A 27,844-nucleotide genomic window follows, 5' to 3' on the forward strand; every position below is an offset into this window, starting at 1 on the left:
AAAATAAATTTTATTGCCCATCCTCCCAATATACCTGAAATAGTACCCCAGACACATTGTTTTACCATTTTGGCAGCATAAACACAATAATGTGAGCTTCAGATCATACAATGCTTTTCTATAACCCTGAAACCTGCAGTTGACTGTGTTCTGGTCCCGGGTGTAACTGATACTCAACCGCCATTGGCTCATCTGCATTCGAGGGGCGTGCTTAGCAATAGGTCAATTCCCCCCGGTCCTCCCAATGGCCAATCCGGGCCTGGACGACTGGGTCGGATCTTCTCCAACACAGCAGCTCTTGGGGTACTCCCAGTCTGCAGTTATCAGTACCTATCAAAAGTGATGCAAGGAATCAGATCGCATCTGTGTGGTCCGATCCAACAAACAAACTACTGTAGCTGAAATTTCTGAAAATGTGAAAATGCTGGTTCTGATAGAAAGGTCCAGAAGAGTCCATGTCTTGTAAAAACCTCAAAGATAATATCTATTTTTTAAAGTATATATTAAAAGTTGGAAGAACTACAAACTACAATTTCTCAGTGATGGTCTGATGATGTCCGTGATCTTCTCTCCTGCTCATCTCCACCAGAGTTGCTGTAAATGTCATAAACCAGAAGAACAACAGTAGCCACGACCACCAGAGCAGAGATAACCAATCGGATCACAGATTCAGGACCATAACAACAGCAAAAACAGTCTGAGGAAACAAAGGACCATGAAACAGATCAGTGTGTTTCAACAAAAACACAATTTACCAGCATTTAATGTGAAAAGAAATTAAGAAATATGTTTTCTACAGTCTGATCCTTATCTGCTGAACCCTATCCAGACCATCTGGGCCAAATCTGCAGCTAGTGACTCAACCTTATTACAACAAAACATGAATCTGTCTGTCATTATCAATCCACAGCAAGCCTGCAGATGCAATAACCACGGCCATATCTCTGCATCAGAATACAACAAATATTGAAAACCCTAAGGCCCTGTTTACATTAATGCTTTTACGTTTTAAATCTCATTAAAGACACACAATGCAGTTAATTTACCTTAATATAACAGCTTCAAAGTTATTTCGGTGGTAAACAAAGTCATAGTAGGGCGAATCATCCTCCTGTTGAAGCTCGGGGAGGACGCCGCTAGCAAAACCAGCAATGCAAGCTTGAGAGAAGCGCCCCTGATAAATCTCGCGAGAATCACAACTTGCTTTACGGCAACGACGTTACACACGTTAGGCTTCTTCGACTTCGTGCGGCACTGCAAGAACCGTCTCGAATCATTCTCGCGGTACTTTGACATCATCCGGCTGTCGGTTCTTGCAGCGCTGCATGAAGTCGATCAAGCCTATAACAACAACTGCACGCGCAAATTTGAGACGTGATGCTAATTGATTTAAAAGTTAAGAAAGCGCTTTCGGAAGAGAGTAGGAAAAGAGAATCTGACCGCGTTAGGAACCGGAAAAGAGTCCCACTCGGTCAGGTTTTTACTCGTTGGCGTGAGCTAAAAGACAGCACTGGATGCAACAGAGATGCTGATCTGGCAATCTTGTTGATGGACTAGTATGTAAATCTCTCATTTGTAAACTTGTTTGTGGTCTATGTTGTATGTTGTTGCGCTTGCTTGTAGTATGTCATGCGATTATCAAGACAACAGTTGTCAATATCTCACATAATTATCAGGACATAAATAAGCCTAGAGGTTGTAAATAGTGTAAACATGCACAATTTGCAAACTATTATGATAAATAGCAATAATCATGTATAGTGACATTATAACAAACAATGTTATGAAATAATACAACGTACACAATTAACTTTGTCCTGGCATTTTGTAATGTTTACAAGAACACAAATGAAATGATACAGTAGACATAGACTATAGACTGTTTACTTGTGATTTAGCTGCAATCATGTAAAAACGTTATAAGCCAGCAAACGCGGTACTTTATTATTATATGCACTGAATAAACTTCTTATTATCCTATTACCATCATCTGTAGTTTAGTAGACTATGCAGTAGCCTAATATTTGTATGAAATTGTGAAACATTACCTGGTCATTATCTTGGGAGGTGTACTAGAGTGGGAAATTACGACAGTTGCAAGTATTGTCCAGCGACTCTAGGGGTCGCTGTTTGACAAAAACGCAGAAAATGCATAGAGCGCCTTTAACTTTGCCACGTTTACGCCTTTCATTTAGACTACTCCAGCGTTTTCGACCCCCATAAACGGAGTCGTTCGTAAATACTTCAGACACTGTTTTAGGCCATGTTTACATTAAAGCGTTTGCCTTTAAAACTAATTACTTCTGCCACGTTTACGCCTTTCATTTAGACTACATCACCGTTTCCGGCCCTCATAAACAATATGTCTATATTAAATGCCAATATAGATGAGTTAACTCATCAATAAAGAGATAATGCTTGTCTGCCAATGACAAGTATTTCCGGGATCGCACTGAATCTGATCTCGATTAAAAGTCACAAAAATGGAATTATCTCAGCTTTTTGCTTTTGGTAAAAATGGATTTGGCATATGTATTGCATGACTTTTCACACTGTGTGCTATTTATTCAATGTAGATTGGCTGCAGATGCACTTTGCCTCTAAGCCCTTCATTTGTTGAAACAAATAAACTCAATAAATTAGAACTGTACCTGAACACGGCTGACAGAGATCAGTGGTGTTGAGATGTTGAGTCCGATTACTGAATGAATTGTTCACCACACAGCTGTAAGAATCATCCAGACACTTCAGATGAAGAGAGATGATGTTGATGTTGAAATCAGACACACTGATGATGGACAATAAACTGCTTCCTTTGTACCAGGACAGACTCACATCTCTCACATTCAACACTGAACACAACAACACACATGATGATGTTTCTGATGATGAAGAGTTTTGTGTGCTGATGACAGGAACGGGAAGACGAGCTGGAAAACATACAGATACAAAACCCAAAAAAGTTTATAAGTTTATCAATATAAAGCAAGAGACACTATTGAGTAGGGATGCACCGATATGGAAATTTTGGCCGTTACCGATAACCGATAACTCATTAAATTTGGGGGCCGATAACCGATATCTATAGGCCGATAAATATTTCGATTATTTTCACAATGAAAAACTCGCAGACCGCGGACATCTTGTCTTTGCGCTAGACTAGCATACTCTTCTTAAGCCCGTAACACGTTTCATCTTCGTGGTATGTCACAGAAAGCACCAATCAAAACTCCACATGGCCAGCAATGAGCAAGCGAAGTGGTTCAACAAACCAAAAATAATCCATAATTTCTCTGCTTTCATTTATCGGCCTAATTTTGCTATCAGACCAATAACCGATAATATTAAAAATAAGCAGTTATCGGCTGATAACGATATGTCGGCCGATATATCGTGCATCCCTACTATTGAGACGAATTACTGTATGATAGTTAATATCTCAACTAAAGCATTACGTCCTAAGAAGGGGTTTGATGAAACAGAGCAGCTAGATAATTTATTTTGTTAAATGGTTTTTCATATACCTGAAAATGATTCTTTAAAGCACACAGCAAGAACAATGTATAGATATTTATACAAATTCTATAACCAAGTGTAGATCAGAAGCAGAATGATTGACAAACAATGCAGTAATATTAATGTCATGCAATTACTTGTCACTCAAGTAATTTACAACAACCACCAATCATAATGAAACACCTAAACTATCAGTTTTATATAATAAAATATAGAGAAGACAAACAGTAAATCTTTACTCACCATAGACAGTAACATTGAATCTGTATGACAACTTCTGCTCACTGTTGATGTTTATTTGATAAAGTCCAGTGTGTTGAGTTGTGATGTTTGTGATGGTGAGATCTCCAGTCTGATTATTCACCTGCAGTCTGTCTCTGAATCTCCCATCAAGAACATCATCATATATTGATGTCTTATTAGCTGCTCCATTGATTTTAACTATAATAAACTCTTGAGCTACAACAAACCTCCACATAATCAGATCACGTTTCTTAATTTCAGTAATATGAGTGTGTAGAGTAAGAGAATCTCCCTCCATCACTGACACTAACTTCACTTCATCACCAAACACACCTGAAGAACACAAACACATTCTCTGTCACACCAAAATTCATTAAAGTTTTGGAACAAAGTTAATTTGAACATTTCCATCTTTAACAGAAGCACAAAGACAAACTTGAAAAGAGATTTGGAAATGTGAGCTTTATGAAGAAACTTTTATTTAAATGTAGAAAATACAAAAGAGCATGAAGAAGAGGAGGTCTCTGAATGCACAAAGCTTCAAATGCTTTATTCTTCAGGATATTGTTTGGTAAATATACATTTATACACTCGACATTTGCATAAGCAAAAAGTCAAGTGTCAAGAGTCCAACTAAAACAAACACTAATCACAATAAGGGTGACTCCCCCCATTCCGACAGCCAGCAACCAGCAGAAGCAGAGCGACGCGATCTCATTCATTTCAATAGAAACTGGGCGACTTCCGGCGAGACGAGCGAAAGTGACCTTTGGCGACCGTATGGGCGTATCCACCGACGCGAGAAAGTTAAGAAAAGTTTAACTTTATGCAAATGTCGAGCGACTTTCGGGAGCGACTACCAATGAGAATGAAGCAGTGGAGTTCACGTCATCATTCTCTCGTCAGTTACTGGCATGGATGATACTCATTTGTTTATGACAAGCAGATTTAGAAACGCCTCATTGAAAGAGACGGACGACACACAGCGATAACATCGCTGGCTATCTGAATGCGGCGTGACAGCGCGACGCGTTTGTATTCCCTTAAACACAAACAGGAGCCTAAAATCTTATAACTTGTAGTTTTAATACTATTACTATTATTAATACTATTATTATTATTATTATTATTAATATTATTAATACTATTGTAGTTTTTAATACTCTGATTCTTGATGTTTGTGAATCCCAATTATACAGCGGATATTTTTGTCCAAAGTTTCTAAAACTCCTTAATGACAAACTGCTGTGAAAGCACTGGAACTCATTTACATTTTTGACAGAAAATAAACTTTTAATTTGTAAATGAATTAGGTGAGGATCTTTGCCATTGTGTGCCAACAACCACAGAATTGCTCTATTAACTTTGCATGTTCATAACAAATGTGGTGCATTGGCACAAGGTTAACACAACCAGGGAAAAAATTTGCAAGCAAAAAGTCAAGTGTCAAGAGACCAACTAAAACAAACACTAATCACAACAAGGGTGACTTTAAATTAAACAAAACATCAACATCTAAACCTAATAAGTGAATTGAGTTTTTTACAGCAATATGTTTACTGAACATTCAGAAGTAGTGTTTTTTAGAATAGTAAAGTGCAATGTTTCTATGTCATTTATATAACAGTCAAACAAGTCAATATAAAAACAGTTGTTGTTTTAAACATTGTGTGAACATTAAAACAGGACATTGTCATAACGTTTAAAAATGGTAAAATGTAACATTCCTCTAACTTTCAGACAACAGAAACGTTCCTAGAACTTAAAAAAAACTTTTAAAAAATTGGACACTTTTAACGTTGGCAGAATGTTTTTGGGAACATTGGGGAACGTTCTTAGAACTTTTTATTTCTAGCTGGGTAGACAGAGCGTGAGAGACTGACAGAAACGCGAATGTGTTCAATCACAATAAACTTAAACATGTCATTTGATCTGTTTCTCTGAAGTTTAAGCATTAAACGTGTTGTTTTATTACAGATCATTTAAATGTGCTCGTGTGGTTTGGCAAAAAAGTATCGCAACGCTCACTAACTTCTTTCGTGAGAGAATCTTCCTCGATGCTCTGTCTTCTCTACAGCGCGAGCGCTTGAGACTCCGCCCACCTGAGCAGCTCGTTTGGATTTAAAGGGATACACACAAAAACGGCGCATTTTTGCTCAGCCCCATAAAGTGCCTATTTTAACATGCCACAATAAATTACCTATAGGGTATTTTGAGCTAAAACTTCACATATGTACTCTGGGGACATCAAAGATTTATTTAATATCTTAAAAACGTCTTCTGGAAAGTCCCCTTTAATATACTAAAAAAATGTCTACACTCTAAAAAAATAATCCGTAAAAAAATAGATAAAGTCCTGGCAGAGAATTACCGGTACTTTTTCCGTTATGTTTACAGACATTTCCGTTTATTCAAAAACTGAACATTCTGTAGATTTATAGAACACTGTCCGTAGATTTACAGAACATTGTCCGTAACCTTTAGGGACACTTCAATCTGCCTGTGAGGCACAGCAATGGTGACGGTCGGCAACGGAGCTTCGTGCCGCGGTGCATGCTGGGTACCAGGATTGTAGAAAACTCTCTTGACATTTACTCTCACCATTGTTGAGATTTGTATCCAAAGTGTTGATATCTCTGAAGCAAAAACCACAGCTGACACATTTGCAGCAATCTTATTAAATACAGTGTGTCTTTAGATCAGCATAGAGTGTCACTCTTATACATTTCAGTTCTTTAATTTTATTTTATCATTTCATATTTAAATGTTAGGCAGCACAACATAAAAACAAGTAAGCTTCTATGACATCATAGACAATTCTCCTTCTTCAAGTAACAAACAAGTTGTAATTGCTACAAGCAAAAACACTGTTGCAATGTTAAAAGAGCAGAGTTAGTTCTGGAAGGTCAAGGGACAAAAGCCTAACTAAAGGAAACACTAATCACCATAGTGGTGACTTCAAATGAAACAAACACAAACTGGAGATTTAATGTGATAAATGTTGTGGTAAATATGCATTTGACTTACACGTCACGTCAGAAAGAAGATTTGTCTACTAAATCACATGTGTTGATGCTGGAATAGTTGAACACTTGTATCTTGTTCTGACAGCATTTGTTTAGAAGTTAAACATCATCCATGTTAGAAAATAACTCTGCAAGCAAGTTGTAATTTTAGGTTTCAAACAGAGATGGTGATAGAGAGGCAAAAGTGAAAGATTGCAGCAGGGGTTATTGCACCCGTAATGCAGCATGTTATAAAAAAACAGGTAAAACGCCTGTAAAACATAAATACGGAAAATTCCTTCATATTTACACGGTACTTTGTCCGTTTTTTACTGATTTTTTTTAGAGTGTACTGTTGAAAAAAAAAACTCTCAACAATTCAAGTTTGTACTGTCAGGTTGCTTTTGAAACATTTGACAAAACTGAATATTCACAAGGCCATAGTCAAGTATATTTACTAAAAACAAGTGTAACACAAAAATTTATCTTCTTGTGATGTTTTACTTTTTACCCACCTGTGTGTTACTTTTGTTCCTGTGGTCAGGGTCAAAAATAACAATGCCCTACTCATGTTCAAAGTGAAATTATACTGAAGACCTTTTACAGATCCAGGCATTCACAGACGCACAAGCGTACAACCCCAAATATATACATTTATAAACACAGAAGTACAGTTTTAAAAATATCGATTTGACAAGAATTCACGCAAGTAGGACCTATAATCTGTTATGTCTTAAGTGAATATGTTTTGTTACCACATTATATTATATCCTTGCATTAGATCTTAAAGCTGTCTGTGTTCACGTCAATCAAACTATAAAAGAAACAAAAAAGTTTAACATAAATTTATATTGTTTTTAGCTTTGTGTGTCCCAAATCTATAAGTTTTACCGTTAATTTTAAGGTATGGATGCAGTGGTTTTACTTTTAAACTTTACTTTTGAATATTTAACTCGATTATTTTCAAAATTCACTTTGCTGACTCTTTCAACTTCAAACACGAGTAGCTCTGTCATATTTTGTCAGATTCCAACAAACCATACATTGTTTTAAAAAAATGTAATAGAAAATGTCAACATATAAATAACTAATTATAACTCAATAATTTTTTAAAATTTGCTAACTCAGACTCATTTTGCCAGCACGGGTCACCTTTAGATTATGTAAGATCATAGACATCCAAATTAGATTCCAAGACAATATTTAAAATAATACGTTTTTGAAATTTATATAAGAACTAAATCAAGTGCATCTTTAGACTAAAGTAAAATAAAACATCAAAACTCTGTACTAACAGCTGTAATAAATCATTAAAACACATTTATAACTTACCAACCAGAGACGTAAAGCACAGAGAAAGAAAAACAAACATGAGAAACATTTTTAGATGTCTGAAATAACAACACAACGACAATCTGACAGTCTTGTAATATAAAGGTAGTCAGGTAAAGAAGCACTGTTAAAATTGTTTATGATGTAAAAGCAGTTTCACTTACTCCCACCAGATGAATTTAACCACAAGCTCTATTGAACCCCACCCTTAAAGAAACATTATACTGACATCTCTCCTCAAATTGGAAGACAAGTATATTCATAAATCATTACATGCATGCTAAATCAAAGTGCTTCATAGGAGATCATCACTCAGTCTTTATCTGATATCAAGAAGTAAACCTAAAAAACTTGAATAAGATGAAATAAAGAGTAATCATTTATTAAAGTGAGATTACCAGTGTAAGGACCTGAGAACTAAAGTGATATTCTTGGATTTTTCTGTGATTTTAAGATAACCTAAAAGTCGACCCTGCTGCTGAAGAAAATGTTTCTCATGTTTGTTTTTCTCTGTTTCTGCTTCACTTCTCTGGATGGTAAGTTATAAATGTGCTGTTTTAATGCACTTTTTTCTAATTCTAATGTCTTTGATCTCAATATCTGATATTCATCCAATATTATTTATGTGAATACTCTGTTAAATGTTTATGGATTTAAAGTTAATATAAGAAGCTTGTGTTTTTCTACTAATATTTGTTGTTGTTTGTGTAAAAGTCAAATAAACTTTAATTCTGTCTGTAAACTTTGGGACTCGTTTAAATGTAAATGTCATGAATCTTTTGTTTAAATACATGAATGAATATTTTCCAAACCAAAGCCTGAAGATTAAATATTTTGAAGCTGTGTGAACACATTTCTTCACAAATCTCACATCTCTTTCATAATTTGTCTTTGTGCTTCTGTTAAAGATGGAAATGTTCAAATTAACTTTGTTCCAAAACTTTAATGAATTTTGGTGTGACAGAGAATGTGTTTGTGTTCTTCAGGTGTGTTTGGTGATGAAGTGAAGTCAGTGTCAGTGATGGAGGGAGATTCTCTTACTCTACACACTCATATTACTGAAATTAAGAAACGTGATCTGATTATGTGGAGGTTTGTTGTAGCTCAAGAGTTTATTATAGTTAAAATCAATGGAGCAGCTAATAAGACATCAATATATGATGATGTTCTTGATGGGAGATTCAGAGACAGACTGCAGGTGAATAATCAGACTGGAGATCTCACCATCACAAACATCACAACTCAACACACTGGACTTTATCAAATAAACATCAACAGTGAGCAGAAGTTGTCATACAGATTCAATGTTACTGTCTTTGGTGAGTAAATATTTACTGTTAGTCTTCTCTATCACATATTTTAGCATTTGGCATATCTATCATAATGTAATTACTCTCAATAGTGTCTCTTTGCTTTATGTTATGCTACGATTTTCTATTCTGTTCTTTCATGTTTTTCAGCTCCTCTGCACGTTCCTATCATCACCAGAGACTCTTCACAATGTTCACCATGTGTGTTGTTGTGTTCAGTGATGAATGTGAGAGATGTGAGTCTGTCCTGGTATAAAGGAAACAGTTTATTGTCCATCATCAGTGTGTCTGATCTCAACATCAGACTCTCTCTATCTCTGGAGGTTGAATATCAGGATACAAACACATACAGATGTGTACTCAACAATACCATCACAAACCAAACTCAACATCTCAACATCACTCAACTCTGTCAGCCATGTTCAGGTACAAAAGCTGTGATTATTTGCATTCAGTCAATAAGCTCTTCTGAGGTCAGTACGACAGGTTAAGTTACAGCAGTGATTCTCAAACTGGGGGGGGGGCAATATGTCATTTTATAAAATACATTAAGTAAGGAATAATTGACTCTGGTCCTTTGAATTGTTTGAAAACAGTGCACGCCCAAGGTGGTAATGCGGCACGATGTGGGTGTGTGTTATTCTTGAATAATTCAAAGGAACAGAGTCAATTATTCCGCTTATACCACGGTTACCACAAACATTGCTCTGGTGCCTATATTTAAGACATTTGACAGGTCAGGTGTGCGATTTACAGAAAAATAATCAACACTCATGGAACATTTATCAACCAATCAGAATAAAGCATTCAACAGCCTCATGGTATAATCTATTATAAATTCTGTATAATTAAACCTCTGAAAAAAGACTACTAACCAACATGAATGATATTAGCTGGTTCAGTGAATGTCTTTTATCATTCATTACAGATTTCACCTTTATTTTGATCTGTTGTTCTGCTGTTGGATGTCTGATGATTGTCACTTCAGTTTTGATCTTCTGCATCTACAGGAAACACAAAAATACACATCAACAGGGTAAATGTCAATAACACAATAACATTAATAGCAATAAATAACATCAAGTATCAATGAACAATACTACAGCATTTATTAATCTTAGTTAATGATAATTTCAGTATTTATAAAAGCAAGCGTAGAAACTGTTACCATTAAACGCACCAATGATTAATACATGCTGAAAACCTATATTGTTCATTGTTTGTTCATGTAAGTTAATGAATTTTCTTATGTTAACTTATACAACCCTTAGGAAAATTAACCATGGTTTTACTACAGTAAAAAAACATGGTTACTGTAGTAAAACCATGGTTTTGCTAATAGTAATCAATAACCCAAGAAAACATTACTACACTTTTTTTTTCAAAAAAACATGGTTAACTTTCATAAAGGTACATTACTGTAAAGTTTTAATAAAATAACGGTAACACTTTACAATAAGGTTCATTAGTTAACATTAGTTAATGTATTAACTAACATGAACAAACCATGAGCAATACATTCGTTACAATATTTATTAATCATTGTTAATGTTAGTTAATAGAAATAAAGCTTTGAATTGTTTGTTCATGTTAGTTTACAGTGCATTAACTAACATAAACAAGATTTAAATAAAGTATTACTAATTGTTAAAATTAGGATTATCAAATAATAATAAATGCTGTATAAGTGCAGTTCATTATTAGTTCATGTTAACTAATGTAGTTAACTTATGTTAAAGGCAGGATAGGCAGGAATTATCTAAAAAACGTTTTTCCAAATTTGTTTAAACTGTCTTTATATACCAATACATAATTAAAATGTAAGTACTCTGAAAAAGAGAGTATAAAACTCGAGTGTCTGTAGACCTCTCACGACTGTTTTAAACACAGCTAATTATTTCCATTCGGGACGAAACAAATAATTGGCTTGCGCGACTATCACTCTCTCTCGCCACCATGGCACCACCCCTGTTGCTACGGGATCTGCCCACACATGTGCACACCGGATTGATTTGAACGTGCACAAGGCACTCTAAGAAGAGCAAAAATACGGCAGAGAAAGAGCAGTTAGAACTAACAGTACCTGCATATCCAGTCAGCGAAGGCAAACGAGGCAAAAAAAAGGAATAAACGAAGAAATCAAACGAGAGTTAATATTGCGTGGATTTTCTTCGAGTCGACGATGCGGTAGCGGTATTGTCTCCGGTGTGTAGTCCTCATCAGAGTCAACAATGCTTTCATCACGGAAACTCTTACATGCAAAACCCTGTATATGTTATAAATCTTCCACGAAATTCACCTTCATCACAGTGTAACTGATGGTAATGAAAAAACTTGTATCAATGCAACTTGTTTTTAGCTTTGTCTTATAAATATAACTAGCTCGTTTGTTACCCAATCAAACAAAATATATTTTAAACTTTACCAGTATCGATATGCTAGCTTAATAGTGAGTACTAAAAGCCATCCTATTTGTTTATATTCATAGTGATAAAGTAAGGTTTATTATTACATGTGATTCTGACATGATGTTACTACATGCACCGCGTTCCTTCCTCTCCGCACGTCTGAGGTAAATGCTGCTCCCAGCAGAGCAGGCAGCGTAGCGCGTTTATGTGTTTTGGGGGCGTGGCTTTAGAAGAAAGCCAGAATTGTGTGAGGGGTCTACAGACACTCGATTTTTATACTCTCTTTTTCAGAGTACTTACATTTTAATTATGTATTAGTATATAAAGACAGTTTAAACAAATTTGTAAAAAAGTGTTTTAGACCATTTTAGACTTAAACCTGCCTACCCTTAGCCTGGCTCCGCCGTCCTACGTTCTTCCGCTTAATTTTCATTTCGCTTCAGAACAACGTCTGGGACTCCTGTGTAGAGTTTTGTTTTCTCCGGCAAAAATCTGCAGGTCCAATCAGCAAACAGCGGGGAGTGGCTAAGAACGCAGACGTTGAGGTCGTGCGCCAGACTGAGTGACATACGTCACGACCAAACGTTAGCGATTGGTTATGGCAGATTCATAGTGACTCTGGGCGATCCAATAGTTTTAAACTTCAACAGAGGACCCTCCTTAATGGAAGTAACGCTTTGCAACGGTGCGTGGCCAGACTCTCTGTATAAATGAAATGAATGTACGAGAGTGTGGTTGCACTAGGCTAGCCTACCCTGCCTTTAACTAATGAACCTTAGAGCTGGCGAAAAAAATCGTCTTCGATTCTCACACGTGTCTCGTCAGTAAAGCCGGTTCGGTGATTAGTAGTAAACCGCTATCACCTGCTTTCAGTTGGAGCTGCATTTACTGCACAGAGCCGTATTTCACCGAAAGCTAGGCAAAATCGCATTCATAATCGTGGAAGTATCCTCTAATGACCCTTATTGTAAAGTGTTACCAAAATAACTATTACAACAAACAATGACAGTATTACTTAAATTTTTACTCATACAGTTCAAACCAGACAAGCGGAACTCATTTACGCAGATCCAACATTTTGTACAATAGCAGCACACTAACCGGTAAGATCATTTATGAATGTTTATATGATTACCTGAAATCTGACACATTTATTTTATTACACATGCGTACACACACAAGGGCGCACAATAAATGTGTTTTACTTGTTGTATAGTTATGTGTAGTACTGTACTGGGTCCTAAAAAGCTGCTAGCAACCATGTATACATACAAAGCCCTATTGGGACGGTAATTGTTTCTCATAATGATGTCTGTTAAAATATATTTGCATGCCTCCTCTGCGATAAAACTTGTGCAATTGGATAAAGATAAATTCCCGGTGGATATGTGAGTTTATATTTCGAAACACCTGGAAATGTGCTGCATGTGTGGTTAATTACATGATCATTCACATAACCCAAGTACTTAATAATATGTATATGAAATATTGTTGCGTTATTAAATACATTTTAACATTGTATTTGGGACTATTTGCTGCGGATAATAGTCATTTTTAAATGTTTTCGTGATTTTCTTCTCTTTATTTATATAAGCCAGGGGCGTATTATACAGAGCTTTCACAGCTTTTCCATGGCACTTTCAATAACTTTTCTAATAATCTGAGCCACCTGCCTTCATGTAAAAACCATTAAAATAAATTGTGTTGACTAATTTTCATATCAAATACTTATATCAATTAAATCAATCACAATAATGACATATTGCATATTTACATCTGAAAAAAAAAATGTTAAAGTTCTGTTTAATTGTGCCATTAACGCATTTGCACAACAACTGCTTTATGCTATAAAATTAATGTAATTTTAAATCCATAAAGTCGATTTGATCATGACAAAATGACATAAGCCCTAAATTGATTTTAATGTTCGACAATGATTAGGAGGAACGCATTTTTAAATTACATTTTTCCCTTATATGCAGGGCTGAACCGGGACAAAAAAATCGGCCCTGGCATTTTGGCCCAGACGACCCACTACATAGGATCAAAAATACCACCCATCTTTGTGCAACCTTATAATGATTTAGTAGAGAAGTATAAGTGCTGACACTTGACATTAAAATCATATAATGCAAGTACTGTTAGTTAAAATGCTTTTGAAGGTTTTTTAAAAATCTGCTAATTGTTTTAGCCAGTGTGCACAATGTGTAAACTCACCATTCTGACCACCTTATGATAACACTGAGACCTGATAAATGCTACAATGAAGTCACAGCAGAGCCAAGAGTGCCATTACCGTGGGTTCACACCAGCTGCATTAGAGACATCAAATTCGCATCTACCACGTCTAGTTTGCCGCTTGAACATTTTGAGTTTACTCGCTTCATTCGCGCGGGAAAGCCGCACATGAAACTCTAGTCATCGAGACATTCACGTGGAAATTCACGTCATGGGAGGGGCTTCTGCGACTCCGCTGGCTTTCTGTAATCACGTCACTAGAGCAAACTCCTGATTGGTTAACGTGCCGTGTTTTTCCGCCAAAGTTCAGATTTTTCAACTCACGCGTTTCCCGCAGCAACGTTCATATGTGAGCATGCACCCCCGTGAACTCTGCTGTACCAAGTTGAATCTAGACAACACGTAGAGACTGTCACATTTTAAACCATTCATTTTCTAAACAGCGGAAATTAACTGCACATTACCATACTGGGGTTTGGAACTGTTGTGAGTGTTTCCGACAACGTCTTAATTCTTCAGATAGTAAAACGCAGCAGCAAGAAGCCTGCCACCACGCTCAGATATTGTTGCATCTGGCGCCTAAATAGAGTAATGTAACAATATTAGGGATGCAAACAGTTAATCGATTATTGGTTAATTGTTGACAAGAATTTACTAGATTAAATTAAATTAATTGTCGGGTAATTGAACAACGCCGGCGGCAAGAAATAATTTTCTAAATTAATTTAAGTTTTCTGTGCTGCTTTAAAACTAATTTCGTTTTATATAATTTGTCTCTTATTTATAATCGATGTTTTGTTGATAGGTTTTGTGAATATAAATGAATAAGAACTTTAAAAGCTTAACAAATACACCACCATGCTACCGAATGCCGAAATATGCAGTGAGTCTCACTTACTTTTCAAAAACCAGCCTTAAGCCGCCTTTCCACTGCACAAGCCGGAAGTCATTCATTTCCTATGGAGAGTCGCAAAGGGGTTAAGTGAGGTGCCGACCATCTGCGGATGCGTGTTAACTTGTGCGACATAAACCGCATGCAATATGCCAACTGGAAGTATTGTATTTCATTGTATTCCAATTACAAACTGTGTGTGAGGTGAAAATGATTAATCATTTTGGTTTAACTGTATTAGTAACACTTGAATCTTAAAAAAAACACTTTTGATTACTGATAAGTAATACATTATTAATTTAATTTTTGTAAGTTATTATTTTAATCTTGTCTTTATATGTTCAATCAACTAACGATTAATGAATGAATCGATAATTTCCATCCATAAACAAGATCAAAACCTTATCAAAACAGCGAAAATCTCCGAGAAGTGACAATGATGCAGCACATAATTGATAATACTGTATTGATAAAAATACAAGTAACAGATTAATTGACGCTTCTTTGATTTGGAGCAACGCCTCTGATATCAGCTCCCACTCGCTGTAGAAGAGTGATGAACGAGTGTGCCAATACTTCACATCATTTTAGTTATGAATATGTTTAAAATGTTTGCAAAGAAAGATGCTTCACTGCAGAATAAACGTGAAGTGCGAAACCATATCCTTTACAGTGGTCTAAAAGTAAGTGCAGAATGACTTTTGCATTGATCCCCTTTTTATAAACTCAGAGATCTGGATTCAGAAAGCAATTAAATTACCACACGACCTTGGTGAATGTCCAAAACAGTAGGTAATTCGGACAGGAATTTTTACACGAATAATGAATTGATCTGATTGTTATTAATGTTTTGTATGTTGTGTGTTTTTGTGTACAGAGATCTGCAGTAGAGGATGATATGTTGTATGCAGGAGTCATGAGACGATAAAAAACTCTGTGATTCTCGGATCAACATTCAGCTGCGTGATCATCTGATTTTGACTGTTTATGAGTCTACAAGTGTTTCCCATTCATCGACCAGACTATGGCGGCCCCACATAGTCTATTTTGTTCTGCCACAGTCTTAAAACGAGCCAAAAAAAATATTTCTAATGTTGAATTCTGTATCGCGGTTTGTTATTTTGTCACCGTTTACAGCTAGATGAAAAGCATCCCCGTCTTTGTTGCTTCAACGCTATGTGCCAAAACACACAACTGTGCGAATACACGCTCGCTTCTGTCTCAGCTTTCGTCTCAGCTTTCGTGGTTGAAATGCAGAGACAGACAGTATTTGAGACGTCACTTTAAATTACAACATCGTTTGAGACAAGTAAAACAACCCTTCCTCCACAATGTAAGTCAATAATTTGCATATGAGACTAAAACTTCACTCATAGTGATAGGGATGTGCATTTATGTCCTTTTTTTATTTCGATTAATCCATAGTTATGACTATATACACATTTAAAATTTTCTTATGAGGGCCATACCCCCAGACCTCGCTTGAGGAAACTACATTGAGCACAGTCTCACAAATTTCTGTGGAAAACACTGTCTACAGTTTCTCCTGAGTTTTTATTTTGCATTAAGTTTATTGAATTTGAGACGTATGTTTTCTCTCTTGCTTCAAAATATGTTGCTCTATCACATGCACAAGCATAAATTTCATGCAACTACTGTATCAATGTAACTATAGGAAAATTAAATAACGTTAGGCCATAGTTTAAAGAAAGATTGAACTGCAAATCATTATTAGAAACACTGTGATTAAAATATATTAATAATAGTGTGGATTTGACCAAAGTGTCATAGTGGTTTTAAAACACAAATTATTGTAAAAGTCTATTTTTTAATTTTTGTCACTGAATAAATGTGACAGTTTAACAGCTTCATTTCTGAGTTGATGTTAAACTTGATGTGGAAAGAAATGTGGTTTTGTACTGTTGGTGGCCACTTGAGAGGTGTGTTTGTGTCTGACTATTGGTTCGACAAGTCGTTACTGTTGTGTATGTGTGATCTCTGTGTGTGTGTGTTTATAAGGTCTGAACTTGCGTGCGAGAGAGAGAGATTGGTGTGTGTATGTGAAAGGTGAGTTCAGTGTGTGTAGGTTTGTGTAAATATTATGTAGTTCTTTTTTCCTTTCACATTACACAAAGCAGCTTTACCCATCAATACTAAACTGTGATAAATAAAAGATTCAATCAAACAGTAATATTACTGTGATGTATAACTTAAAGACTTCTATTCAATCACATGCATATGATTTATGTTGTATATCAGTGCTTCACAAACTGTGGGCTTGGGCTCCCTGTGGATCACAGTTGTGTTGCAGTGGGGCTGTCACCTGAATTAAAAAATATGCATCACGTACTGTATCACATCACTTTTAGAGCTATTCTCGAAAAATGAGACCACAAAATTACCAAAACAAAGTGTAGAGAGCCACACACTGAGAAACGAAAGTGCCACAAACATAGTACTGCTTTACTACAAATATCTTTGTTAAACTATGGGTCAGGTTGTGAAATAGGCTCATTGATGGGGTGCGAAAGCTGGCCCATCCGGTTCGATCCAATATGCATAAGCATAGATGGATTGACTATATGGGAAATTGTGTGTGCCCGGGGCACCAAGACCTTAGGGGCACCAACTAAAACAAGCAAAATAAAACGTAATTTTCATATAATTACGAAAGCACTTGTTCTTTAGGGGCGGATCACGTAGAATGTGGTTTAAATGATTGAAAATGTAAGGTGGACCGCACTGTCTTTATTCCATTGACTTCAGAAAAGCGCAAAGCGCTGGATTTATTTTATGTTGCTAGGCAAACAATGAAACTTTGGTTTGCGGTTAACTGTCATACCAGCAGAAACTTTAAAAAGAGGATGCTTGCTCTGACCTTGCTCAAGGGTGAGAGGTGCACAAACACGCACGAAACAGTGAGTGGGTGCAGTCTCCGGATGTTCCATGCAGCTGTAAACTTCTGTCACCACCAAGAAAGGTCTGCCTTCGGCCACTTTTCTGCTCAGAGTTGACTTTTTTCAACTTTCAACCGCCCACTGCCATAAACAAGTTCTGTATGATCGACAACAATGACACAAAAATGTCTTTCTGAACTTTCCCTGCTATCTGAACTGGTTAGGGACATTTCGAAAACATCATATGACTTCAAAATCCAGAAAAATGTAATTTAACATTTTTAAGAATTTGTTTATATCACTGCACAATTTTTGTTCAGTACAAGCAATCTAAGATTACACCAGTAAGCAGGTACCCATTAAATAGATGCTGTTAAAATGCTAGATAAGAGAGTTGTTTGTGTTTGCTTTTACAATAGATTCCTTGTGAATTATGTAAATTGCTAAAAAAGTTTAATTCTTATAAAATCGTATAAATTATTAAGAAACTGGATTCTCACCCTCATATCATTCCAAACTCATAAGACGTCCGTTCATCTTCAGAACACAGATTAAGATGTTTTATATTTAGTCCGAGATAGAGCTGCATGATTAATCGTATTTTTATCATGATAACGATATGCATGCCCCACAATAAGGACTTTCAGCGCATCGGGAAAAATGGAGAACTGGATTAAAACCTTAAATACTGCGCATAATCTATAAAAGACTTCTTCCTGTAGTCATGTAAGAATGTGGTGTCATTTTTAGATTAGACTTTTTTCTTAGTTTAACTGTTTGATACACGAATAGCCATGTTCTATGGTAAAGCCTTAAATTTTAATTGATGCATAGCGAATGTGTAAGGTAAGCCAACCTGCATGTTTATTTTGTTTTGTTTTAATTGCATAGCCCTTTTCATTATTTTCCGGAACCTTGCCACCACTTCGAGCAACAGATCAGCCTCCCTCCGCATTTTAAAAATAGTGTGTGTTGATGATCATTTAAAGGGGCCATTGCATGAAAATGTTAGCATTGCCACTTTGTAGGTGTGAGCAAAAATAGGTCATTGAAATTTGGCTTTCATTATGATGTCATAAGGATATCTTATTAGAATAATACCGCCCCCTTAATCTGCACTATCCAACCACTGCACTGCCATTTAGTGCAGCGAGAAAGAGAGAGAAAAGAAGGACTTGACAGCACAATTGAGTTTCAATTACAACAAATCACCATCATTGTGATCAGTGTTTGCACTTCATCCGCTCATTTGCATTTTAAAAAACACATCCAAAACGACACATTTTTGCTCAAACCTACAAAGTGGCAATGCAAACATTTTCATTATATGACCCCTTTAAACTAGCATTGTGATATGCTGAAAATATATATTTTATATAGATGTTATTGTAGGCAAGTGAAGTGTTAATTTGAGAGGCTCAATTGATCAAACAAGTCATCAACATGTCGTTAGCTGTCGCCCGCTAACCGCTTGGTCATCATCAAAAACCTTAATTTAACCAACAAAAATGCTATAAAATGTAAGAAATAGATAAATGAGATTTGCAGGAGTAAATTTGGAAGGTGTTATTCTTTGCTATGCATGTGGAAACGCTGGTCACATTGCTAGATATTGTCAAGAGAATGAGAGACATCAAAACTTTGTCTGCAATGAATGTGGAAAGGATGGTCATTGCAAGGCATTGTTCGGAGAAAAGATGGAAAGATAAGGAAGTTGTTTGCTGTAGATGTGGAAAGACAGGACACAATATAGTGTCACTTTCACACAAAAGAAAAATTGGCTTTCGTGATTTATTAGGCACTGTTAGCACTGTTAAACGGAAAGAAAAAAGAACACATTCACACCTTGCCAGACACATTACTGTGTGAACAACATGACTGTAACTCAGTCACAAGCAGATGTTGATGTGAACTAGCGAACTGTTTTATGATAGTAGCACATTTTAGGGAAAAAATGTGGGGGGCTGATACATGGTAATTCACGAAAAATGTTTTAATGTGATTGATATGTAAATATATTTAGAAGAAATGTTTTAAAACATTACTGATGTTTGATGTTCTGTGATTAAACTTGTGTGACTTTGATGTTATACGTTTGAAATGGTGTATGTGGGGTAAAAGGGAGGCAACCTCTTCTTTTGTTCTTGTTTTAGGTGTAACACCTGTTCCCTTTCAGTCGGTCACTACGACGTCACGTCGTGACCGACGAATTGGGAGCTCGCTTAGAGAGACCAATCTGCTTCGAATACTACTAAAACGCCAATGAACTTGGCATTGAGATATTTGCATAATGCTGGCGCCGCCCCGCCAGGTGCGCATATAAGGCGCACGTGCAAATAGGGAAATCAGCTTTTTTCGCTTCGAAAGCCGGCTTTATCTGACTGAGAAGCTACTATCTGCTCTTCGGGGAACGGTTGCTGAAGTTGATTGACAAGCAGTACTAACACAGCGGACGCTCGCAGTATTCCACTGCTCTGCATATTTTTTGTTTTGAGTTTAGTGTGTGCGTTGCCTTTCCCTGTGCGCATCATCAGCTGAGCACCTAAAGAGTGATTTCCCTGAAAGAGTGATACGTGAGAGCTCTGTGTCTTTTTAAAGACAGCCACTCTCTCGTATATTCGGAGATCATCGTCCTTTTCAGGATTGCTTTTCGTCCGTGCGATCTTGGATGTGAGAGGTATAAGGGTTCCAGTTACGGTCACGAGCGCTGTCTTCATGCTTGGGCATCAAGCACTCTGAGGCTGCGCTCGTGGAGAGTTTTTGTTCTCTCTGTGAGAGCATAACCCTCTTGGATTGCGGAGACGACTGACGTTTCTACGGGAATGCTGTCCGCGTCTTTGCAGTGCTGACACCGCCATGGTGCGGCTGTCAAGCGCTCGCATGACGCTCTTCGCATCACTACGCTGAGGAGGACGGAGGGCGCGTCCTCCACCTACCGGCCTTTCATCCTCAGCCGGTTGAGGTTCCGGTGGAGACGGCAGAGTCGTGTTCTACGATGTCTGCCGAATCCATTGGACCTCCTTCTGGTCCCGTTCACTTCTGCAGCATCAGAGGGGTGTCCAAATTTCCTCCGGAGTGGAGTCGTTCCGGAGATGGCGGCCGTGCCCGCTCGAGCGGCGGTAACGGTAGAGTTGGAGGGGTTAACCCCTCTCCGCCCGAACCGTACCGCCCACGTGATTGGTATTTCGGAGCTGCTCGGGCCTCTCGGTCCTCTGCTCCTGTGCCTTTCTTCCCGACGGCACGAAGAGCTGACGTGGTTTGCGGCCATCCGGCCGTTCAGCTTCAGCTTTCACCCCTCACCTCCCTCACCAATGGAGCTGCTAAGGGCAGGGACCCTTCAGTGGAGCGGGGGGTTGCGATGCAGCTGCGTTCCTGGAGGGACCACCCAACCCTTCCCTCCCGGGTTTGTAGATAGTCGTCCGGTTACGGGCGCTGTCCGTCAGGCATGCGGAGAGGCGGCTTCAGCCCTGCACGCAATAACGTTGCTACGGGTTCACCAAGGATTTACGAGGGAGGCCGCGACCTTCAGTCGTGCGATGTTCACGACAGTGGTTCAAGATCGCCACCTTTGGCTGTGTCTGGCTGACGGACGCAGGCGAGAACAACTTCTTGAATGCTCCTGTCTCACAGACCGGCCTCTTCGGCGAGGCCGTGGAGTCGTACAGCTCCGCTGCGCAGACTGAGGCGATCTCTGTGGTCACGCCCCGGCGAAGGAGAGCTGCCCTTGGTAAAAACCACCACGCCGGTTCCTCAGTCTGCCTCTCGCCGTCGGCGTCCTGCGGCGACCACCTCCGTTCCCCTCCTCGGACTCCATCTCGGCAGCGCGGGGGAACCGGTCGTCAGCAGCTCGCCCCGCCCGCTTAGCCGCTTCCCGTGGATCGGGAGTTTAAGTGGCCAGTAAGCGGGCGACCTGGATTGGCAGAGGATCACTCTTCAGGAGACGGTATTCGCTCCTTCCCCCGATAGAGGGTCGGGTGGAAAATTCTTGGTTTACATATGTTCCACCGGCTGTTTAGCCGGTGCCCACTAACCACACACAGAGTGCATTCCTCTTCCCTCTCCAGGTCTCCAGAGGATCGAGAGAGCCGTGAGCGGGCACACACCAGCTCACCCTACCTCTCCTCTATCGCCAGCGGGTGTTCTGAGGAGTCCGAGCCCTCCACTCAGGAGACCGGACCACCAGCAACCCCTTCGGTGTCTGCGTCCTCAGCTGAGGAGACCGGACGACCGTTTCCCTCAGCGGGCTCAGGTCAGTGTCACACACACACATACTGTGATGCTTATGCTGTCACGGCAGACGCACCGGCAGTCTCACCTGTCTCGCTTCGCTGCCCCACCGCGGGTACTTTGGTAGTGTCGTTAATTCTCCTCGTACGGTGCCTGGGTGCTTGGCTTCAGTTCCCAGCCCGTTTCGTTGGGTTTTACGCACGATCCGCCTCGGTACAATTACCGGCACAACCCCGAAATTCTCGGGCTTTCGTTTCACTATAGTGAAAGTATCCGATACACATGTACTGCGTGCATAAGTCGATGTCCTGCTGGCGAAGGATTATCGAGCCGGTCCCTCTTACCGAGATGATGATATGATGATAGGGTTTTCCAGCCTTTATCTCATAGTACCCGAAATACGCGGTGGGTTACGATCGATTTGATTTACGCCCGGCTCTACGGAGGTGGTCTTTTTGGATGATAACGCCGAGGCTCGTATTTCAATATTCAGATCGGTTGCAGCTTTAGACCTGTAAGACGTGTACTATTGTGTCCATCTCCCCTCGCCTTAGACCGTTTTTTCGCTCTGCGTCGTGGGGTGGGCATATTAATATTAAGTACACCATTCGAGCTGTCTCTCTCTCTCCGTGTCTCCATGAAAGTGTTAGTCACGGCATTAAAATATCAGAGAGAGAGCGTTGTTCGCATTCTGCTTTATTTACGTTGACTTATAATAGCCCGTTCTTGGCAGACGTGCGCGAACACAGAGAGTTAATGCTTCGGCATCTCGCTCGTTTAAGTCATCAGGTCGACTGGGAAAGAGCAACTTTGCCCCGTGCAGAGGATCCTTTTTCTCAGTATGGAATTAGACTCGATCAACTAATTGGCGTGTTTTACAAGAGCGCGCAACTAGTCAGTTCTGACTTGCCTCGGTTTAATTCGAGGGAAGTACGCGGTCCCTCTGATACAACTTCAGAAGCTCCTGGACATATGACAGCATGCTGCAGCCGTGACACTGCGAGCTGCGTCATATGAGACCGCTTCAGCGTTGGCTTTACGATCGAGTCTCGAGGAGAGCGTGGCGCACCGGCATACATTGTGTAAACACTTCACCTGCGTGTCATTTAAATTTCCCCGTAGTAGACCCAGCATTTCTGATAGCAAGATATGCCTCTGAGGGGTCTCCTGGCATTCTGTAGCATGCGATGCCCTAAGCACGGGATGTTCAGCCACGTATGACGGGCCTGCAGTCTGGGGTGTGCATAGCACCCCAACTGCCGCGAGCGGTGCGCTGTATATCTGGGACTTGTACGCTCCGCTATGGAGATGCGAGGGAAGGATGTATTTGTCGACACCGATAACTTTGCGACTGTTGCGTTATTTACCGTTAAGGCGGTTTTTGCGCTCTCGTCACCTGTCGCATCTCGCTCGTCATCTCCTCTTTTGGAGTCAGAAGCATCTGAGGTCCCTTCGTGCCATTTACATCCCGGGATCGCTCAATACAGTGGTACGCGCTTCCGAGCTGCGCCCCCGGCGAATGGCGACTCCACCCCCAGACGGTCCAGCTAATTTGGAAGAAGTTCGGTTGTGCGTAGATAGATCTGTTTGCGTCGCCGGACGATACCCACTGTCGCCTATTTTATTCACTAACCGAGGGCAGCCTCGGCGTGGATGAGTTGGCACACAGCTGACCGCGGGGGGGGGGCGTAAATACGCATTCCTTCCAGTGAGCTTTATTGCGCAGACACTGTGCAAAGTCAGGCAGGACGAGGAGAGCCTTTTTATTAATCGTCCGTACTGGACGACCAAGAATTGGTTTTCATAGTTAATGCTCCTCGCGACAGCCCTCCCTGGCGGAGTCCCCTGAGGAAGGACTTTCTTTCTTAGGAAGGGGCACATTTGGCACTCGCGCCCCGACCTGTGGATATCCATGTACGGTCGTTGAGCGCGCGCAAGGTTTAGGTGATTTATCGCAAGCGGTATCTAACACCATCGACGCGGTTCGAGCACCGTCCACAGGACGGGCTTACGCGCTTAATGAAACCTTTTCGTCACCCGGTGCTCTTCGCAACGCGAGGACCCAGAGAATGCCCTTTAACATTATGCTTTATATCTTTAACATGGGTTAGATGGTAGGCTGTCCCTCCGCCATTAAAATTGATATCGCCGCTATTTCTGCTCATCACTCACTTATCTACGGCAGATCAGTTGGCCAGCATGATTTAATTATTACACTTTAAAGAGGCGCTCGCAGGCTAAACCCCTCGCGCCCTCCCTCTTTACTCCTGAGACCTGTCCATGGTGCTGAAGCCTTCAGGTCTCCGATTTAGCCTTTGCAGTGTGCGAGTCTGAAGTTTTTATCAATGAAAGCTCTGACCCTGCTAGCATTGGCCTCCATGAAGAGAGTAGGGGATTTACATGCATTCTCTGTTGACGATTCGTGCTTTTAGTTTGGTCCTGCTGTCTCACTGAAGACCCAGACCAGGCTACGTGCCCAAAGTTCCCACCACTCCCTTCAGAGATAAGGTGGTGAGCTTGCAAGCGTTGCCTTTGGAGCAGGCAAACCCAACCGAGGCTTTGTTGTGCCCCGTACGCGCACTGCGATTCTACGTGGACCGCACGCAAAGCTTCAGGACCTCAGACCAGCTCTTTGTTTGTTATGGTGGCCAGCAGATAGGGAAAGCTGTCACTAAGCAGAGGATGTCTCATTGGATAGTTGATACTATCGCCCTGGCTTACAATTTGCAGGGCATTCCTTGCCCCTTTAATTTGAGAGCGCACTCCACTCGGAGTGTTGCCTCATCTTGGGCATTAGCTCGTGGTTCCTCGCTAACAGACATCTGTAGAGCTGCTGGTTGGGCGACACCTAATACGTTCATTAGATTCTACAATGTTCGTATCGAGCCTGTATCCTCTCGTGTTCTGTCCTCACCAGGGAGGACACGGAGAGCAGACTCGCAAGTCGGCTTGCAGCCTCCGACTGAGGCTCCAAATTGAGTTTCAGTATGGAAGGCTAACAGAGCAAAAATGCGTAATGGTTTGATTTGCTCTCTCCACTGCCTTGACAGCCTTTGTTGCGGAGCATTGGCTGTCAGCCTTTCACTAGCTGTATTCTTACGAACCTACGTGTTTGGCCAGGGCCCCACATTGTGTCCCAACGGGTTCCTTTGTGAGTATTATTCCGTGGGGTTAATCCTACCAGCCCACGTTTCCCTTAGCAGAGCACTGCTTTGCTTACACAGCCACGGCTGTCATTTTTACCTCAACTACGGTTGACTTTCGTCCACCATTAGCCCTTAACGGGGCGGTGGCTTCCGCAGCGTCCCTATACCGCTCAGTTAGGGCGCTTCCCAGTCGCTGGCACTACTGTGGGGTTAAAGGAACATCTAGTGCCCGGCCTTCTGCCTTGAAACCTAATTCTCCTATCCTTAAGTGGAACCGGAGGGCTTTAAGCAGACACTGGAAGAGGTCAGCCCCTAGTGGCGTTTTAGTAGGGTTTCCCAATTCGTCGGTCACGACGTGACGTCGTAGTGACCGACTGAAAGGGAACGTCTCGGTTACGGATGTAACCCTCGTTCCCTGAAGAGGGAACGGAGACGTCACGTCCCGTCGCCACAGGTGCTGCCACCTGCTGTTTAGGCCGGTCACCTTCCGGCTTTCTCAGCGAACAGAAGCTGATTTCCCTATTTGCACGTGCGCCTTATATGCGCACCTGGCGGGGCGGCGCCAGCATTATGCAAATATCTCAATGCCAAGTTCATTGGCGTTTTAGTAGTATTCGAAGCAGATTGGTCTCTCTAAGCGAGCTCCCAATTCGTCGGTCACGACGTGACGTCTCCGTTCCCTCTTCAGGGAACGAGGGTTACATCCGTAACCGAGACGTTTCACACATACTCCGTGTGCAGTGTATTTGTGGTGTGCGTATTTCAGTATATATGCGGTAAGATCCATCAAGCATCTGTTGTACTTTCACACATACTCTGTTTGCAGTGCGTTGCCGACCGCTGCTTCTGTGTATAAAATGATCACGTGGGTGACACTTTCTGTGGAAAAGCGCCTCCTCAATAATCAATGTAACGTAGCCTGCTGTGTTTCTGTGTTTTTTTTCACAAAATAAACTTTAGATATTATTGGATAGACTAATATGGATTAAGGATGTTTAAAACCAGTGCCAACCCTCTCAAATGTTAGTCTATAGTTATATCTTGGGCTGCATATATTTAAAGTTATATCTTGGGCTGCATCTATAATTGGCAGAATAAAAGTTTTTGTATCTATAAACACACACGTGTATGTATAAATTTAAGAAAAATATTTATATATTAAGCATTTATATATATAATATCAATTTTACAGAAATATAAAATGTGTATATAGATGCAGGGCTCTAATATAAATGCTTAATATATAAATATTTTCCTTAAACTTAAACATACACATGTGTGTGTTTATAAATACAAAAACTTTTATTCTGCAAATTATATGTGCAGCCCAAGATATAACTTTACAAAGATAAATAAGCAATTTTACTACACTAAACTTCACATATTGTGTTTACCTCTAGTAGATTTACTTCTGAAACATATTTTAATGTTTATTTACTCGGCCACTTTCACTTCTACTGTAAACATCAAACTGTAACTCTTGTGCTTATTAATGGGTTGAACTGATAATACCTGAGGAAAGGTCAAAGGTGAAGTCTAAAGTGACCACAAAAGTACAACTCTCACCTTTTTAAGAGATGTTTGATGGTGACATAAACTGATAAAGATATTTGACCTCTGAAACCACCACCTGAGGAAAATGAAGCTTTTATTACAACTCTAATCAATATAATATCAATTACTGATGAACAAAACGATCTTTCTGAAGCAATGAGATTTTAAATAGAGAGGATTTAAATGTAGCAGGTTTGTGTTTTTATTTCAACATACCTGACACAAAATTGGTTGCAGTCTTGTTAAATCTGTATAGCTACGCAGTCTCACAGCAGCTCTTTTTATGAATCATGTCTTATTTTGTGTTAATTTAAGCTGAACCGTAATTCTGATCACCGTCGAACTCCAGTTGACTTTAATTTCAGCAGATAATCGTTTGTTTTCCTCAGTTTTACCTCAGTTTCCTCTAATAAAGAAGTCATACTGCAGGATGTTGTGCTGACTGAGGGGGCGTGTCTTGTCCCGATGATGATAAAACTACGTCGATATGCACATGCGCCTGGATTCGTGGTAAGAAGGCATACAGCTGTAGTGAAATCTTGCATGTGAGCGATGTTTTGAAAAAAACATGTCATGGGATTTGTCGTTGCTGTATTCCATTAAGCCAGAACCGCTATTTTCATCCAAAAAAATCCTACCCCCAAACCTAACCCTAAATCCAAAATCTCGAGAGATGTGGCAGTAGCTGTAGCCCATCCAGCCAGAACTCTTATTCGTGGAGACGCGTCAACAAATGAATTTGACATTGATATCAAGTTATTTAAATTAAACAACATTCACAACATATTAACACATGAGCGCGTTTTGACAGTAAAGTAAAAGAGTTTAAAGAGTCGTGTAGGGTTTATATACACAGTCACACATATAACAGTAGGCTAGTAGTAGAGCGCCATCTTGTGTCCACAGCAGATATCACCACTTATAAGAACAAATTGTAACCAATACTTTCATGAAGTTTACAGAAAAAGTAACCCTGTTTTGTAGTTACCATGTTTTATTGGACTGATTAATTACCACTGACAAACCATGGTTTTAGTCATGGTTTAACTAACCCTGTGTCTTACCAATTTGTTAAT

At 39.8% G+C, this 27,844-nt stretch overlaps 1 protein-coding gene and 1 long non-coding RNA gene across 5 annotated transcripts; one reads left to right on the forward strand and one right to left on the reverse strand.

Moving 5' to 3' along the window:
- LOC129453471 (uncharacterized) lies at positions 1-27,399 on the reverse strand. Of its 2 annotated transcripts, XR_012365669.1 has the most exons (4): positions 26,985-27,399; positions 26,781-26,844; positions 10,342-10,410; positions 1-697 (listed from the first exon to the last, which is right to left on the reverse strand). It is a non-coding gene; the product is annotated as an uncharacterized lncRNA (long non-coding RNA). The 2 variants fall into 2 exon arrangements; XR_012365668.1 differs by lacking the exons at positions 10,342-10,410; positions 26,781-26,844; positions 26,985-27,399 and adding an exon at positions 2,652-2,926.
- On the forward strand, positions 7,285-16,170 carry LOC129453470 (uncharacterized). 3 transcript variants are annotated; one of them, XM_073861378.1, is made up of 6 exons: positions 7,285-8,632; positions 9,083-9,415; positions 9,557-9,832; positions 10,335-10,442; positions 12,850-12,917; positions 15,856-16,170. In XM_073861378.1, the coding sequence occupies exons 1-5, from the start codon at positions 8,584-8,586 to the stop codon at positions 12,912-12,914; spliced, it is 831 nt and encodes a 276-aa protein (XP_073717479.1). In that variant the 5' UTR covers positions 7,285-8,583; the 3' UTR covers positions 12,915-12,917; positions 15,856-16,170. The 3 variants fall into 3 exon arrangements, with proteins under 3 accessions (XP_073717479.1, XP_055073715.2, XP_073717481.1); XM_055217740.2 differs by lacking the exon at positions 12,850-12,917 and having other exon boundaries at positions 15,822-16,170; XM_073861380.1 differs by lacking the exon at positions 12,850-12,917.
- Positions 27,400-27,844: the final 445 nt, after the last annotated feature.

The sequence above is a fragment of the Misgurnus anguillicaudatus genome, chromosome 23, assembly GCF_027580225.2.
Source record: "Misgurnus anguillicaudatus chromosome 23, ASM2758022v2, whole genome shotgun sequence".
Taxonomy (NCBI): Eukaryota; Metazoa; Chordata; class Actinopteri; order Cypriniformes; family Cobitidae; genus Misgurnus; species Misgurnus anguillicaudatus.